Source organism: Phocoena sinus, chromosome X (assembly GCF_008692025.1).
Source record: "Phocoena sinus isolate mPhoSin1 chromosome X, mPhoSin1.pri, whole genome shotgun sequence".
NCBI lineage: Eukaryota > Metazoa > Chordata > Mammalia > Artiodactyla > Phocoenidae > Phocoena > Phocoena sinus.
Window position 1 is genome coordinate 16,312,476 of NC_045784.1, and position 13,779 is coordinate 16,326,254.

Here is a 13,779-nt window from a genome sequence, read left to right on the forward strand (position 1 = left end):
ATAACTGATATAGAAAGAACTGCACCTATTTAATGTACATAATTTGATGAGCTTGGACATATGCCAACACTTGTGATACCATCACCACAATCAAGGTACTAGATATATCCAACACCTCCCAAAGTGTCCTTGTGTCCCTTGGGTTTTGCTTTTATTTGTGTGTGCGGTAAGAACAAATATGATATTTACCCTCTTAACAAATGTGAAGTGCACAATCCCATACTGTTGACTATAGGCACTGTGCTGTACAGCAGCTCTCTATGACCTATTTATCTAGCATAACTGAAACTTTATACCCATTGAACAACGGAAAGCTGTTGTATCATGACTATTTCTGATAAAAATTTTCCAATATGATTCTGAACCTCTCCTTATTCTCTGATGTTGTATTTTATTTTTGAAGATATTGCTTATTTTTACCTGATTAAGACATAATTGCTCACACTCTTATTTCCAGGGGGGGGAAAATGTCCTTCTTTGCCAAGTTGATGGCAGAACTCTCCCCACACTCCATGAAAACACAGACATAGCAAATAGACCTAATGTACTTGTCAAAGGTGCTACCTCTTTTTTATTACTACAAAATATTTTATTAAAGAAAAAATCTGATGAAGTACTTTAGACAAATACAGATGAAAATATAGCTGTTACCACAAAACATGAGGCCTGGCCCAGCATTTGCGTAATATCTTTAACGGGCAATGAAAATGTTTCCACTCCTATATCGCTGGTGTGAGTATAAATTAGAATGGTACGAATTTGACAGTAGCTATCGAATTTCAAACATATGCAGTCTTGAAGCCAGCAGGTCCAATTCTGGGACTCTTTGCTCCTGAAACATCTACACGCGCGTGGTATGGTGTAACCACCAGGATGTGCAATGGCGTATTTACCATCAGCTAGAATGCAAAACTGAAACCTAAACGTGCATTAGCAGGAAAGTGGTAAAATAGATTATGGCTCATCCATACCCGGAAATGCACCACCATGATATGGGAGTATAGGGAATATCACATTTTAAAAACCGGGTGGATCAGTGTGTGCTATATGAAAAACTGTCCGTGAGGTATGGATCGTTTAAAAAGAGTAAGCTGCAAAATAACAAATCTCACCATATGATCTCATTAATGAAAATGCTTCTTCCCCCTATATATATGTATATTATATATATAATGGATATATGTATACACACATTATACATATATAACTGAGCTTAGAGAAAGGTATAGATGGACATCCATCAAATCATTGGTGATGGGAATACACACCAAGTTTGGGGGATTTGGAGGCACTTTCACTTTATTCCTTATCCACTTCCTTCACGGTTTAACTCATTTTTTTCCACAAGTTTATATTCATTCATATATAAATACATATATACACACACACACACGTATATATACACCTATGTATATACACACATAGCTATACGTATAATACAAATATATATATTTGGAAAACCCTGCTTCCTCTCCTCCGTCTGTGATTACACTCTCTCATATAGTCCTGTAACTCAGAAGTTAGGCATGGGTGCCTGTTCTTTCAAGTACTACAGTATAGTTGACTCTCCTACTTGAAAACTGAATTTTTCATTAAATAGTACAAAATAAAGAGAGAGCTGTCTATGATTGTTTTCTTACCATTTCCATGGGTGAGACGTGCCACAGAGAAACTGTCCTCTCCTCAGCTTCACTGTTTATAGAGACATACGAAGGCTGGTAGACTTTGGTTGGTTCCATCACCAGAACCTAAAAGAACAGATTTCTGTAACGCGTGGGAACATGCCACATAGGTTATCTTGCCCAGTGAGGAAGTGGGAAGCTCTGGACTCCGCAGATCCTCTACGTGTACCTACTATGCAGCAACCCTGCTCTAGGACCGGTGGATACGGCGGCCCACAATCCCTTCCCTATGGGAGGTCTATGCTCTGATGGGGCAGATAGTATAACTAACAGATAAGGATATGCAGTAAGGTAACATACAGACCTCTGAAGAAAATAAGGCAGAATAATGGTGAGGAAGGGGTGGGGGACACTTCTTTAGACAGAGGGGCCAAGAAAGGCTTGCCTGAGGACGTCACAGAGAAGAAAGAGGAAGGCTACACTTTTTGAGAGAAATTAGGAAGTAAACTTGAGGATCCACAGGTAGGTACTCAAGTCTGCAAAAAATGCAAGAGGATGAAGAGTGAGATGACAGTCCATCAGTCATATTTTATTTTGCTGGGGGAGGGAGGGAGGGAGGGAGGGAAGGAAGGAAGGAGAGAAGGACGGAGAGATGAAGAGGAACGGGGTAAAAAAGGGGGAGAGAGATAGAATGAATTTCCAAAGCAACATATTTATTGCTAAGCTGGGGTAGAGATAACATGAGGGTCTGTTCCATTATTTTTTTTGTACCTTTCAGTAGGTTTGAAACATTTCATAATTCACAGAAGATTTAAAAACTTATTGCCCAGGCACAAAATCATTATCATAATCATTTCAAACAACATAATCTTTAATTCGATGTTTCATGAAATTCTGAACACTGAATGTTCACAAAATCTTATGACATAAGCACGAAACACAATTATCTGAAGTTCAGTTTCTGGGACGCTTAGATGTCTTACTCATGACTCCTTATAAGATGATCATAAAATTGAAACAAAAACTCAATGAAAAGCTAAAAGCGATTTTGCTTTTCAATGACGTTTTAAAAAGTAATTAGTGGCACTGGAGGCAAACCAAAGCTCAACAGGAAACAGCTGTGAATTCGAAAATTTTACTATTAGTGCTGCATTGTTGTGGAACCAAGTTTCTCCTCCTCAGCACTATGCACATTTTGGGCTGGATAATTTTGTGTTGGGGGCAGGAGACTGTCCTGTGCATTGTGGGAGGTTTAGTGGCATCCTTGGCCTCCACCCCACTAGATGCCAGTAGCAACACCTTTCCCACAGCTGTGACAACCAAAATGTCTCCAGACGTTGCCAAACGGCCTCTGGGGGACAAAAATCACTCCTAGTTGAGAACCACTATTTTAGAGGATATAGCCAGCTTTTTCTAGTGAGTTGATCTCTCGCTGGCTGATTCTACGTAAGACTGATGGATCTCTTAACATTTTCAATTACTCTAAGGGTTTCTTCCTTTAAGAGTATTCAATAATTAGATAGCACCAACCCCAGTTTCTTTTTTTTTAATCTAAAACAAATGGATTTAGCATCTCTTACTGGAAATCTGAGTCCATTAGTAACTTCATTTGTTGCCTCAAAAATTATATCTAACCAGAAGTTCAGCCATTCTTGCCTGGGTGCATGTTCAATAATGGGTTTCTTGAAGCGCTGAATTAATAACAAGTTCTGAACTAATGATCGCAGGTACCTGGAAACATCATGAACACCAATAAATTAGATTCCCAAAGAAACGGAATTCAATTCTACTTCCTTCAAAAGAAGTTTCCCAAGAGCCGTATTTCTTAAATTCATAGTGTGTAGCAAGTGCTTCTTAATAATTTGGCAGCCACATGCTTAATTAAAAGAAACCCAAAGGGGGCAAAATAAGCTTGTCCAACAAACATACAACAAGGCTCTTACGAACACTGGGCTAAACCTCAGTTTTGGTACATTGTGTTCAAAGCATAGAGACTGGAAAGCATTTGCTATCTTAATTAACAAGGGCAAGTGGTTTGAAGTTCAAAGCAACTGCAAAATGAAAAAATTTCAAACTCAGTGTCTTCTTTTCTAACCACCCTTTTTATTTTGTGGTAATTATAGATTTACATAGTTATAAGAAACAATACAGAGAGATCCCACGTGCCCTTGGTTTATCGCAATGGTAACATCATGTAAAATTCTAGAATAATATCACAATCAGGATACTGACCCTGATACAGTCAAGATAGAAAATACTTCCATCCACAAGGATCCCTCAGGTTTCCCTTCTATAGCTACACCAACTTCCTTCCCACCCCCATCCCCTCTTTGACCTCTGGCAATCACTAATATTAAACTCAATGTACTTTCTTTTACAAAAAATTAGATCTGACCTGGTAGATTTTGAATTTATAAGGTCTTCCATCTCACCACACCTTTACTATCTTTAGGCAAACTGAACTCTTTGAAAACACAGTTGCCAGGCAGTGGTGGTCACATCCTCTCTGGTAGTGAATGGGGTTGGTGGGGAGGTGTTTCTGTTGATAGTATCAGAGTATTATTTTGCCCTTAGAGGATAAAGTCTGGAACTATCCTGGGAAGGCAGATCAGCTAGGCTCTGACTGACTTGCTTGGGTACTGTGTAGTAAAGGATTAATTCAGCAGGACTGGGTTGTCCAAGTATACATTCCAAAGAAAGGTCTGGCCCTTGAGTGGCTTCTGAGAGATCACTTCTAAGCCCTTGGGATATCCTGCCTGATAAGAGTCTCTGTCTACCTGGGGCCTTGTGCCAGGCCAGCTAGTTTACGCTAACAGTCTGATTCATGGTGGGGACCTTGGGCCATGCTGTATCAGTGTGATCTCCAGAGAGGCTGGGGACTCAGTGACTAAGGTCAGCTACATGGGTGCTTCATGTCTACATAACTGACCCCCAATAAAAACCCTGGACACCAAGGCTTGGTGAGCTTCCCTGGTTGACAATAATTTGTACACGTTGTCACGTATCATTGCTGGAAGAAGTAAGCACTGTCCGTGACTCCACTGGGAGAGGACAACTGGAAGCTTATGCCTGGTCTCTCCTGAGTTCTGCCCTATATGCCTTTTGCCTTTGCTGCTTTTAATCTATATACTCTTACTGCAATAAACCATAACCATGAGTAGAACAGCTTTTCTGAGTTCTGTGAGTTCTAGCAAATCGTGAACCTCAGGGTGGTCTTGAACCCACAACAAAAGGTACCAACACTGTAAGTCAGTCCAGGTTCTGATGTAACAGGAATGTATTCAAGCCTCAGGTCTCCTCTCCAGAGTCAGCTCTGTCTGGCTCAGATGCAACAATGCACCTTAAAATTAGAATTCTGCAAACAGCAGCCACTCCAGGAGGGCTGGAAGCTCAGCCTGCCTCTGTGTTCTCTCAGCCTCAGAAAACTTTCAAGAGGTTAATAGGGTTTCGGGGTCAAATTTATGTCCTCCGGATGGGAAAGAAATACAGTCAAACGAGATAGGAACGCTGAGATTCCTACCCCTGAGAGTCCAGATTGGCCCACTGAGCTGAGAAATAGAAGGGGACAGACGAACACGGTTAAAAGTAAAAAATCTTAAATTATGTAAGTAATCCAGATGCATCTTACACAAATCAGAAAAAAGAGTTAAAAAAGCAGGTTACAAACTTCTTAATCTGCTACCTCCCTGAGACAGCCACTGTCAATATGTTGGAGCAAATCCATGACTCATCATTTTTTCATTATACAAATATCTACTGAGAATCTATTATGAAACTATAGCAATCAATAATATAACCACAACTCTAATGGAGCTTAATGTCTATTGGGAAGTCAGCTATTGCCCAACCCTCCCAGACCCTCCTCTGAGTCACATATGAAACAGAGGTTTTTAATTAAAATGAGTCCATATAAAACAGTAGCTCTCAAAGTGTGGTCCCCAGACTAAGGTCAGCTTGTAATTTCTAAATGCAAATTCTCAGGTCCCACCCTAGACCCTTTGAACCAGAAATCCGAAGGGTTAGGCCCAGCAATCTGTGTTTTAATCAACACAGGTGGTTCTGATAATGTCCAAGTCTGAGCACTGATATAGAAAAGTATACCCTGCCTCTGGCTTTTCTTATTCAATGATAAACCATGAACACATTTCCATGTCTCCAAGTATTCTTTCCTGTACATTTTAATGGCTGTATAATGTGCTAACCTAGGGCCACTGCTGGGCCACCATTTTCTCGACCATATCTATAATTGGTGTTTCAGCTCCAGTTTTCATTTGTGATGAAAACCGTTTTCTTGGTGTACTTTTAGCTTTACTATCTGCTTTCTCACAAATGCACAATATGTACTGATACCCAAGAACGTTCTGCTCTTGAAGACCTATGTGGCCTGAAAAGATTAACAGGGCTGAGAGTTTTGTCTTGGAGACATAGCATGTAGGGATACATTCTGTGTGTGGGTGTCTGTCTGTCTGTCTGTCTTTCCCTCCCGTCACATAAAACCAAGCAAGGCCTCAAAAGTTGCTCTTTCTGCCCTAACTTTGCTTTAATGAACAAGTCAGAAGGAAAAACGTAGCAACTGTTATTATTTTTGGCATTCACACCTTTTCCTCCTGGGGGAAACCTTTCAGAACAAGATCAGATGTTGACATGGGTGATGAAAACACATAGACCTGACTCACCAGATGACTCACCAGATGACTCACCAGATGACTCACCAGATTGGAGGTTTCAGTTTGAACAACCTCTCTGCTGCCTGGACAGCTTTCCCAACATCACTGGCCAACATGCTGACGTTGAAGAACTGACCCACATCCCAGGAATGGTTCATTTTCTCCAAGCTCCCTTTTCTTCCCAACAAACTGTTCAGCCGGACACCTTAAGAATTTGAATTTTAGATAAAGTTATGAAAAGTCTTTCTAGTTTCCACCATATTATGTAAACCTTTAGAGGAGAAAATGGGCATTTGGGCTACTGCCTGAGGTGTGCTATCATACAGTAACTGTTCCTTTTGAAATATAATGTTGGTCATTTGGACATAATTTTTAATGCTGAACTTGTGTTACCAAAGCATATCAACATCTGCAGTCATAAACAGCTTCACCTATTCTCCTTAGCTCCATGGAAGTTTCAAATTGCTGTCCAGCAACTATCAGCAGAACTGCAAGGTTGATTCCTGAATAAAGAGATGGCTGGAGCTCAAACCCCTTGCAAATACCTGTAATTACAGAACCACCAAATTCCTATTATATCATTTTATTATGGTAGAGGGAAAAAGTGCAAATACTAGCACAAACCAACCTCCTCATGAAAATTTTTACTACTCTAATTTATTGTTTCACAGCTCTCCTCCAGCCGCCCATGTTTACTAACAGCCACATGTAGCAGTCAGACAGCTTCTTAAAAATGTCATAATAGGGACTTCCCTGGTGGTCTAGTGGGTAAGACTCCACGCTCCCAATGCGGGGGGCCCGGGTGTGATCCCTGGTTGGGGAACTAGATCCCGCATGCTGCAACTAAGAAGCCCACATCCCGCAACTAAAGATCTCGCGTGCCGCAATGAAGATACAGCACAGCCAAAATAAATACATACGTACAAAAATATTTTTTAAAATGTCATAATAGCAACACAGAAACTAACACTAGAGAGTTTTAAAATCTTTCTTCAGAGGGTTTAGGGTTTTAAAATAAAAGCCATGATCATCGTATAAAGTAAGGAAACTATATTAAAGGGTACAAAAGAAATTTAAAACCTATTATAATTCTACTCCCAAAAGTAGAACACAATTTGATGTCCACATATCATTTTTAAAGTTATACTCCATTTGCACATTGAGCATTTTTTATTTCATGGAAATCACAACAGGTATAGGCTTTTTCTCTGCAGGCAGTCTGTTTGCTTATATCATGAAATGGAATTATTTTTTCACGTATGAAGCAGTACTGCCAAAATTCTGGATTGCAAAGAGCAGTGGCATATAACGTGAGAGAAGGGGGCTTCCCTGGTGGCGCAATGGTTAAGAATCCACCAGCCAATACAGAGGACACAGGTTCGAGCCCTGGTCTGGGAAGACCCCACATGCCACAAAGCAACTAAGCCCGTGCGCCACAACTACTGAGCCTGTGCTCTAGAGGCCGTGAGCCACAACTACTGAAGCCCGCGCACCACAACTACTGAAGCCCACGTGCCTAGAACCCATTCTCTGCAACAAGAGAAGCCACCGCAATGAGAAGCCCACGCACTGCAACGAAGAGTAGTCCCTGCTTGCCACAACTAGAGAAAGCCCGTGTGCAACGAAGACCCAATGCAGCCAAAAGTAAAATAAAATAAATAGATTTATTAAAAAAATAATAAAGTGAGAGAAGGGGCAGGGATCTATTACATTAGGATAAAAAACAAGATCCAAAACTGTGAATACCATTTTTATACCAAAAGGTTAACCATGCCATTTTTAATTCTCTTATTTATTCTTTTTTCTACGCATAAAAATTTTCTTTCTCTTCCATGAGTGAGTATGAACATCATGATCAGGAAAAAAAGAATTTGATCAATGAAGTAATGATGTAAAAATTTCTTTTTGTACACCAGGTCTGATTTTATCAGTCATGTGACAACGGGAGGATCAAACACCCACAAAACATAAAATTGTGGAAGGGAGAACTTATCAGTTAAATCTGACCATAAATCATAAAATCAGTTAAAATCTGATTTTATGAGCTGTGGGGCATGATACAAGTACCCTCAGAGGGACTAGAGGATATCAAGAAAGTCATTCCAACCCTAGTCAACAGAATTCCAATAAAATTGAAACCTCTCCCCCACTCCCCTGGGTATGTCTTGGGGATTTTAAATTCCATATCCTACTGTATTTGATTTTTCTTTTACTATGAAAAGTTATCTGGGAAGAGGGCAGAGAGGGTGACTTCTCTGTGCTTCTTATTCACAAATGAAACAGGCCCAGCTTGGGGACAGACAAGTCTTGAACTCAGAGTCGGGACTGCAGTCCCAGGTTTGTGTCTGACCAGCCCCGTGACCTTGAACCAGCCCCTGCCTCTCTGAGCTGCGTGTTGCACATCTCTGAGAGCAAGGTGACCCTCAAGGTCTCACCGGAGCCATCATGCCCTGACCAGAAGACTCCGCTTTATTTGCTCCTGTATCCACTGCCACGACCTTCTCAAGTGCATGCAAAAGGCTCCTCTGACTTCCTTGAAGGAGCCATTGGCAGTAATTTCCTGACCTGGAGGTTTGAATTCTTGGCCATGATGCTGCGAACACAGCTTCCTATTTTGGCTGTACCAAACTTTAATTTCCCTTCCTTTCCCTTCCCTTCAACACCCTGAGTGATTTCTCTTGAGCATACAGTGCACGGGTGCTACTGGGGATTAACTAAGAATAAAACAAGGTCCCCGCCCTCTAAGAACCTATACCGTGATGGAAGTGATAATATCTACACAATAGTAATACCACACTCATGAAAAAATACTAATTTTTCCATGAGTGTGGGAACCTAAAACCACACAAACCCAAGTCTAGAGGGACTCACAGAAGACAGAGAGGCTTGAGATGTGGCATGAAGATGGACAGAATTGTAACAATAGTGATTTAGAAAGGGAACCCCAGGCACAGAAAATGGCAGGAGAAGAGATGGGAGTTTGGGGAGCTCCTAAGGAACTTCAGTTTACTTGGACATATATCAGATAGTGGGAAACAGGGCTAGGGGCAGGTTGGAGAAAGTCTGCAAAGCGCCTAGAATGGGGATCTAAGAGTTTGAAGTTTTATTTAATAAGGAGTGGAGAGCCATTTTGGATCTTTGAGCTTTAGGAGGAGTAAGCTGTCAATCTATGAAGGACAGATTTTAGAGACACCAAGCAGAGAGCCTACTTGGGATACCGTTAGAACATTCCTGGCAAGAGACTAAAAAAAAAAAAATGGCGCCGATTTGGGGTGGTGGTGATGGGAAAGGATGGGTAGGGAGTGAGGGAAGGCTCACAGAAGGACTGGAATTGGGAACTGACTGTATGGGGAGAGAAGTGAGTCAAAGTTATCAAACATTAACCAAAAGTATATGCTTAGAAGGCTAAAGAATGGTTGTAAGAAAGCAAGACAATGGAAGCCATCCCTTGTGGAGAGGAGGAACCGACTTCAGCCTTAGACACGTTGAGTCTTAAATACCAGCACCATCTTGAGGTATAACAGGTGGGCAAAGAGAGGGGTGATGTGGGGCCAAAGCTTAGGACAGAGGGTGGACTGGAGATCAACTAAAGGTTCCAAGGTGTGGGAGTGACTGGGATCACCAGGGGAAAGTAGAGATGGAGAGAAGAGGGAAGAGGACAAAGTCCAACGTGTATGGAAGGAAAACAAAGAGCAGGCGGGAGAGGGGGAGAGGAAGCAGTTAGAATTAAATGAGAATTAAATTAAATGCAGCAGCGATACCAAGAGCTCTTGTGATGGAAAGGGATGGTGTAGGCTGTTGGCTCTACCTTTACAATATATCCAGGTTCTGACACCTCATCGTTTTCGTCACCACTACCCTGGTTCAAGTCCCCATCAGCTCTTCTCTGAATTTCTGCAGTAGTCTCCTAACTGTTCCTTGCTTCTGCCCTCACCCATGTGATACATTATTTAATAACCACAACGCCCTCCCATCCCACTATGCACACGCCTTTGCCACGTCTCCCACCCACAGGCTGGAGTCTATTTCTCCACCCCTTTGAATCTGGGCTGACCATGTGATTCGCTCTGACCAAGAACATGTGGCAGAACTGACCTTGTGTGAGTTCCTGAGCCTTCAGAGGCTTTCTGGCTTCCACATCCACTCTCTGAGAATGCTGCCCACCAGGTAAGAAAGCTGGTCTACCAGGATTAGAACTACCCGTTAGAGAATGGAGGCTCACCACCAACAGCCAGCACCAGCTGTCAAGTGTGTATGAGGCCATTTTGGACCTTCCAGCCCTGCTGATTCTCCAGGTAACTACAACTTTAGGAGTGAGCTCAGCACTTACAGAGTGGAACCACCAGAGGAACTGCCCGGGCAATCCACAGAATCACGAGAGATCATAAATCATTGTTTTAAGCCACTAAGTTTTGGAGATGCTTGGGGTTTTTTTTTTTTTTTTGGTTTGTTTTTTTGGCCAAGCTGTGCGGCTTGCAGGATCTTAGTTACCTGACCAGGGGCTGAACCCGGGGCTTCGGCAGAGAGAGTGCAGAGTTCTAACCACTGGACTGCCAGGGAATTCCCAGGAGATGCTTGTTATGCAGCAAATGATAGCTGACACAGCCCCTAAAATGTATTCCTAACAGTGAGAGTACTCTGGTTAAAATGCATGTCAGATCTTGTCACTCCTCTGCTCAGAATATTCCAGCACTGTATCATCTCACCCAGAGTAAAAGGGTCTTCTGCTCTCCCATTTCCTGCCACTCTCCCCCTTGCTCCTGCCTCACCATCCTTGAGCATGCTTAGCATGCTTCCTCCTCAGGGTCTTTGCCCTTGTTATCCCCTCCTTGTGGAACACAGTTATCTGCAAGGCTCATTCCCTCGTCACCTCTACATTTTCATTCACCTTCACTGACCATCCTATATAAAACTGTAGACAACTCCCAGTCCTCCTTTCCTTCGTCCCTGATTAACTTTTCCCCCTCACCATCAGCTGACATCCTATATATTTTGCTGTATTTGTTTGTCTGACTTTCCTTACCAGCAATGCAAGGTCCATGAGGGCATGGATTCGTATCTCCTGTGTCTTTATCCCCACCATCCAGAAAGTTTCTGGCATGCAGTAAACCCTCAATAAACATTTCTTGAATAAGTGAATGAATAAGTAATGAACGGCTCACCGAGAAGATAATGCTACGACAATGGTGGAACAAGGCTCTGGAAGGAGTAGCTGGGAAGGAGTGTGAGCCTCCTCGCCCCGATAAATGAGTGTACTTGTGGAAAGAATGTCACCAGTAGAAAAGCCTGTTTCTAACGGTTTCCTTTTGGAAAAAGGAATCTGGAAATTCCCAGACCACATTTATGGCATTTTTTTTCACTGCCAGCAAACAGGCAGACACACATATGTAGGGAAAAGACCTGGATCCTTAGCCTGTGCAATTCTATTCTTTGCGAAGAGGCACATGCTACTGACTAGGGCTGAGGGTTTACCACTCAATGGCGTCGTCCCGGCTGGCATCATCTTTGCAGTCCAAATCCAAGAAGATGTCCTTCTGTATCCTCCCACAGAGGCAGAACATGTCGGGGGCCGGGTGGTCACAGCTCTGCAGAACCTGGAGCATGACCTGCAGAGCCTTCTCACGATCGCCTGTGCTGTTTCTTCTCAAAGATTCATGTGATAAGATGACAAATGTCTGAATCAAGACACGGGAGTATATATGCATTCATTCTGTGAAAGGCTGGTGCTTTAGCAGGAAAAAAAAATCTAAATTATATTTCATTTTTCATATTTAAATGAAAGAACTGCTTAAGATCCACACCAGTAAGTCTCCTTCAATTCTACTGTGTCCTACCTGATCCTTCCTCTTTAAATTAGACCTAGACTGTAGATGAAAGTATATGCAGATCAATGTATTCGGAAAGACAGAAAAAAAAATAATATGGCAGCCTCCTGTCGTTGGATGGGAGAGTAAGGATTTCAGAAGCTAAGCCTGAATCAGGAGGATGAGACAGTCTGACACAAGGTTCTTTTGGAGAAGCGGCAGGTCCCCAAATTCAGAAAGACAAGATAAATTTAGAAATGTATTCTGGCATTTCTTGACCTGAAATGCCTTGTCATCTTCAAACGGGGAAGGACTCTAGTAATTCCTGTTATACCCATCGGAATAAAAAATTATTTATATATTCATAAATCACAGTCTTCTTTATTATTCCATTATATGGTAAAATTTTCATTTTATGTACAGGAAATGGATTCCTTAGACAGTTGTTAAAAGAATTTTTTGCCACAAAATAACTTGAGTTTGTGGCTGTGAAATATTAACAGTGTTCCTGTGAAGGTTTGGAAGCACAGGTCCATCAGAAGTGAGGACTGATTAAATCAACTATGGCTAATGATATTCATATTCATATTATAATATAAAATATTAAACATTATAAAAAGAAATGAAACAACATCTATGTAATACTGCTGTGGAGAGATCTCCAGAATATCGTGTTAAGACAAGAAAGCAAGATGTTGAAAACTGTGCACAGAATGCTACCTTCTTATTAAGAAAAGGGGGGGATGTGAATAAATATATGCATCTGCTTTCATTTTTTCAAAATGGAAGATAAAACAAAAGGTAACAAAAATGGCTACCGATAGGTGGAGGGAAAAAACATGATGAAGGGGACAGGGACAGATAGAGGTTACACTTCTTAGAATTTGACTTTGAAACTATTGATACATAAGAGTTTTACATAACTATAAAAGAAAATGAAATAATTTTTAAAATGTTGCCTAGAGACACTATTTGCCAATGAACATACCGTCTGAATTTGCAGCTGGGGCAAAACAAAACAAATGAACCTGTGCATCCGGTTGATGGCTTTACCCACAAAAGAGAGAAACTAATTTATCACATGGCTTAAAAACATAGCATTTCGACTGTATTTTCCTAAGAGGATATATAACCTAAGGAAAAAAATATAAATGCAAAGAAATCTTAAAAAGTTTCCAGTAATCATACTGTTAGTGATAATACTAATACTGGTATTTTGAAAATGCTATATATTTACAGTATAGAAGACAACAAACAATGATGTTAATTTAATATCATGAGGAACCAGATTTTTCAGCCTAAGAGATACAAATACAAAATCACAGAAGTAAAAATCCTATAGTCCTCAATTTGAATTGGGACATCAGTATGAATTCATGAGGTGGTTTCCCCAGCACTGTCTACCAAAAAGGCCCAAAGTAATGACCAACTCAGTAGCAATGACAACCTCCAAGCCCTGACTGAGGTCTGTAAACAGTATCTCTCACTAAAGAAACCAGGACTCCTTGAAAGAATCATTGATTCCAGATATGTCTAAGATTATCCTAGTACATCTTAACACACAAAGAAGCAAAGAAGCTACTAAACTCATATCAAAGACTCAGGAGCCAACCGGAATCAGTTTTTGGCCAAAGAGGGGACAATTTGAGCGTTAAGAAGAACAAGAACTATAAAGCATTGAAACAC

General features: G+C 41.2%; 1 protein-coding gene across 1 annotated transcript in view; it reads right to left on the reverse strand.

Annotated features, from left to right (window-relative positions):
* Positions 1-13,779, reverse strand: part of MAP3K15 (mitogen-activated protein kinase kinase kinase 15) — a 148,967-nt gene that overhangs the window by 43,690 nt on the left and 91,498 nt on the right. Inside the window, 5 exon segments of the mRNA XM_032619352.1 lie at positions 1,641-1,748; positions 3,203-3,353; positions 6,335-6,494; positions 6,721-6,830; positions 11,759-11,932. Coding sequence (XP_032475243.1) covers positions 1,641-1,748; positions 3,203-3,353; positions 6,335-6,494; positions 6,721-6,830; positions 11,759-11,932 — 703 coding nt within the window.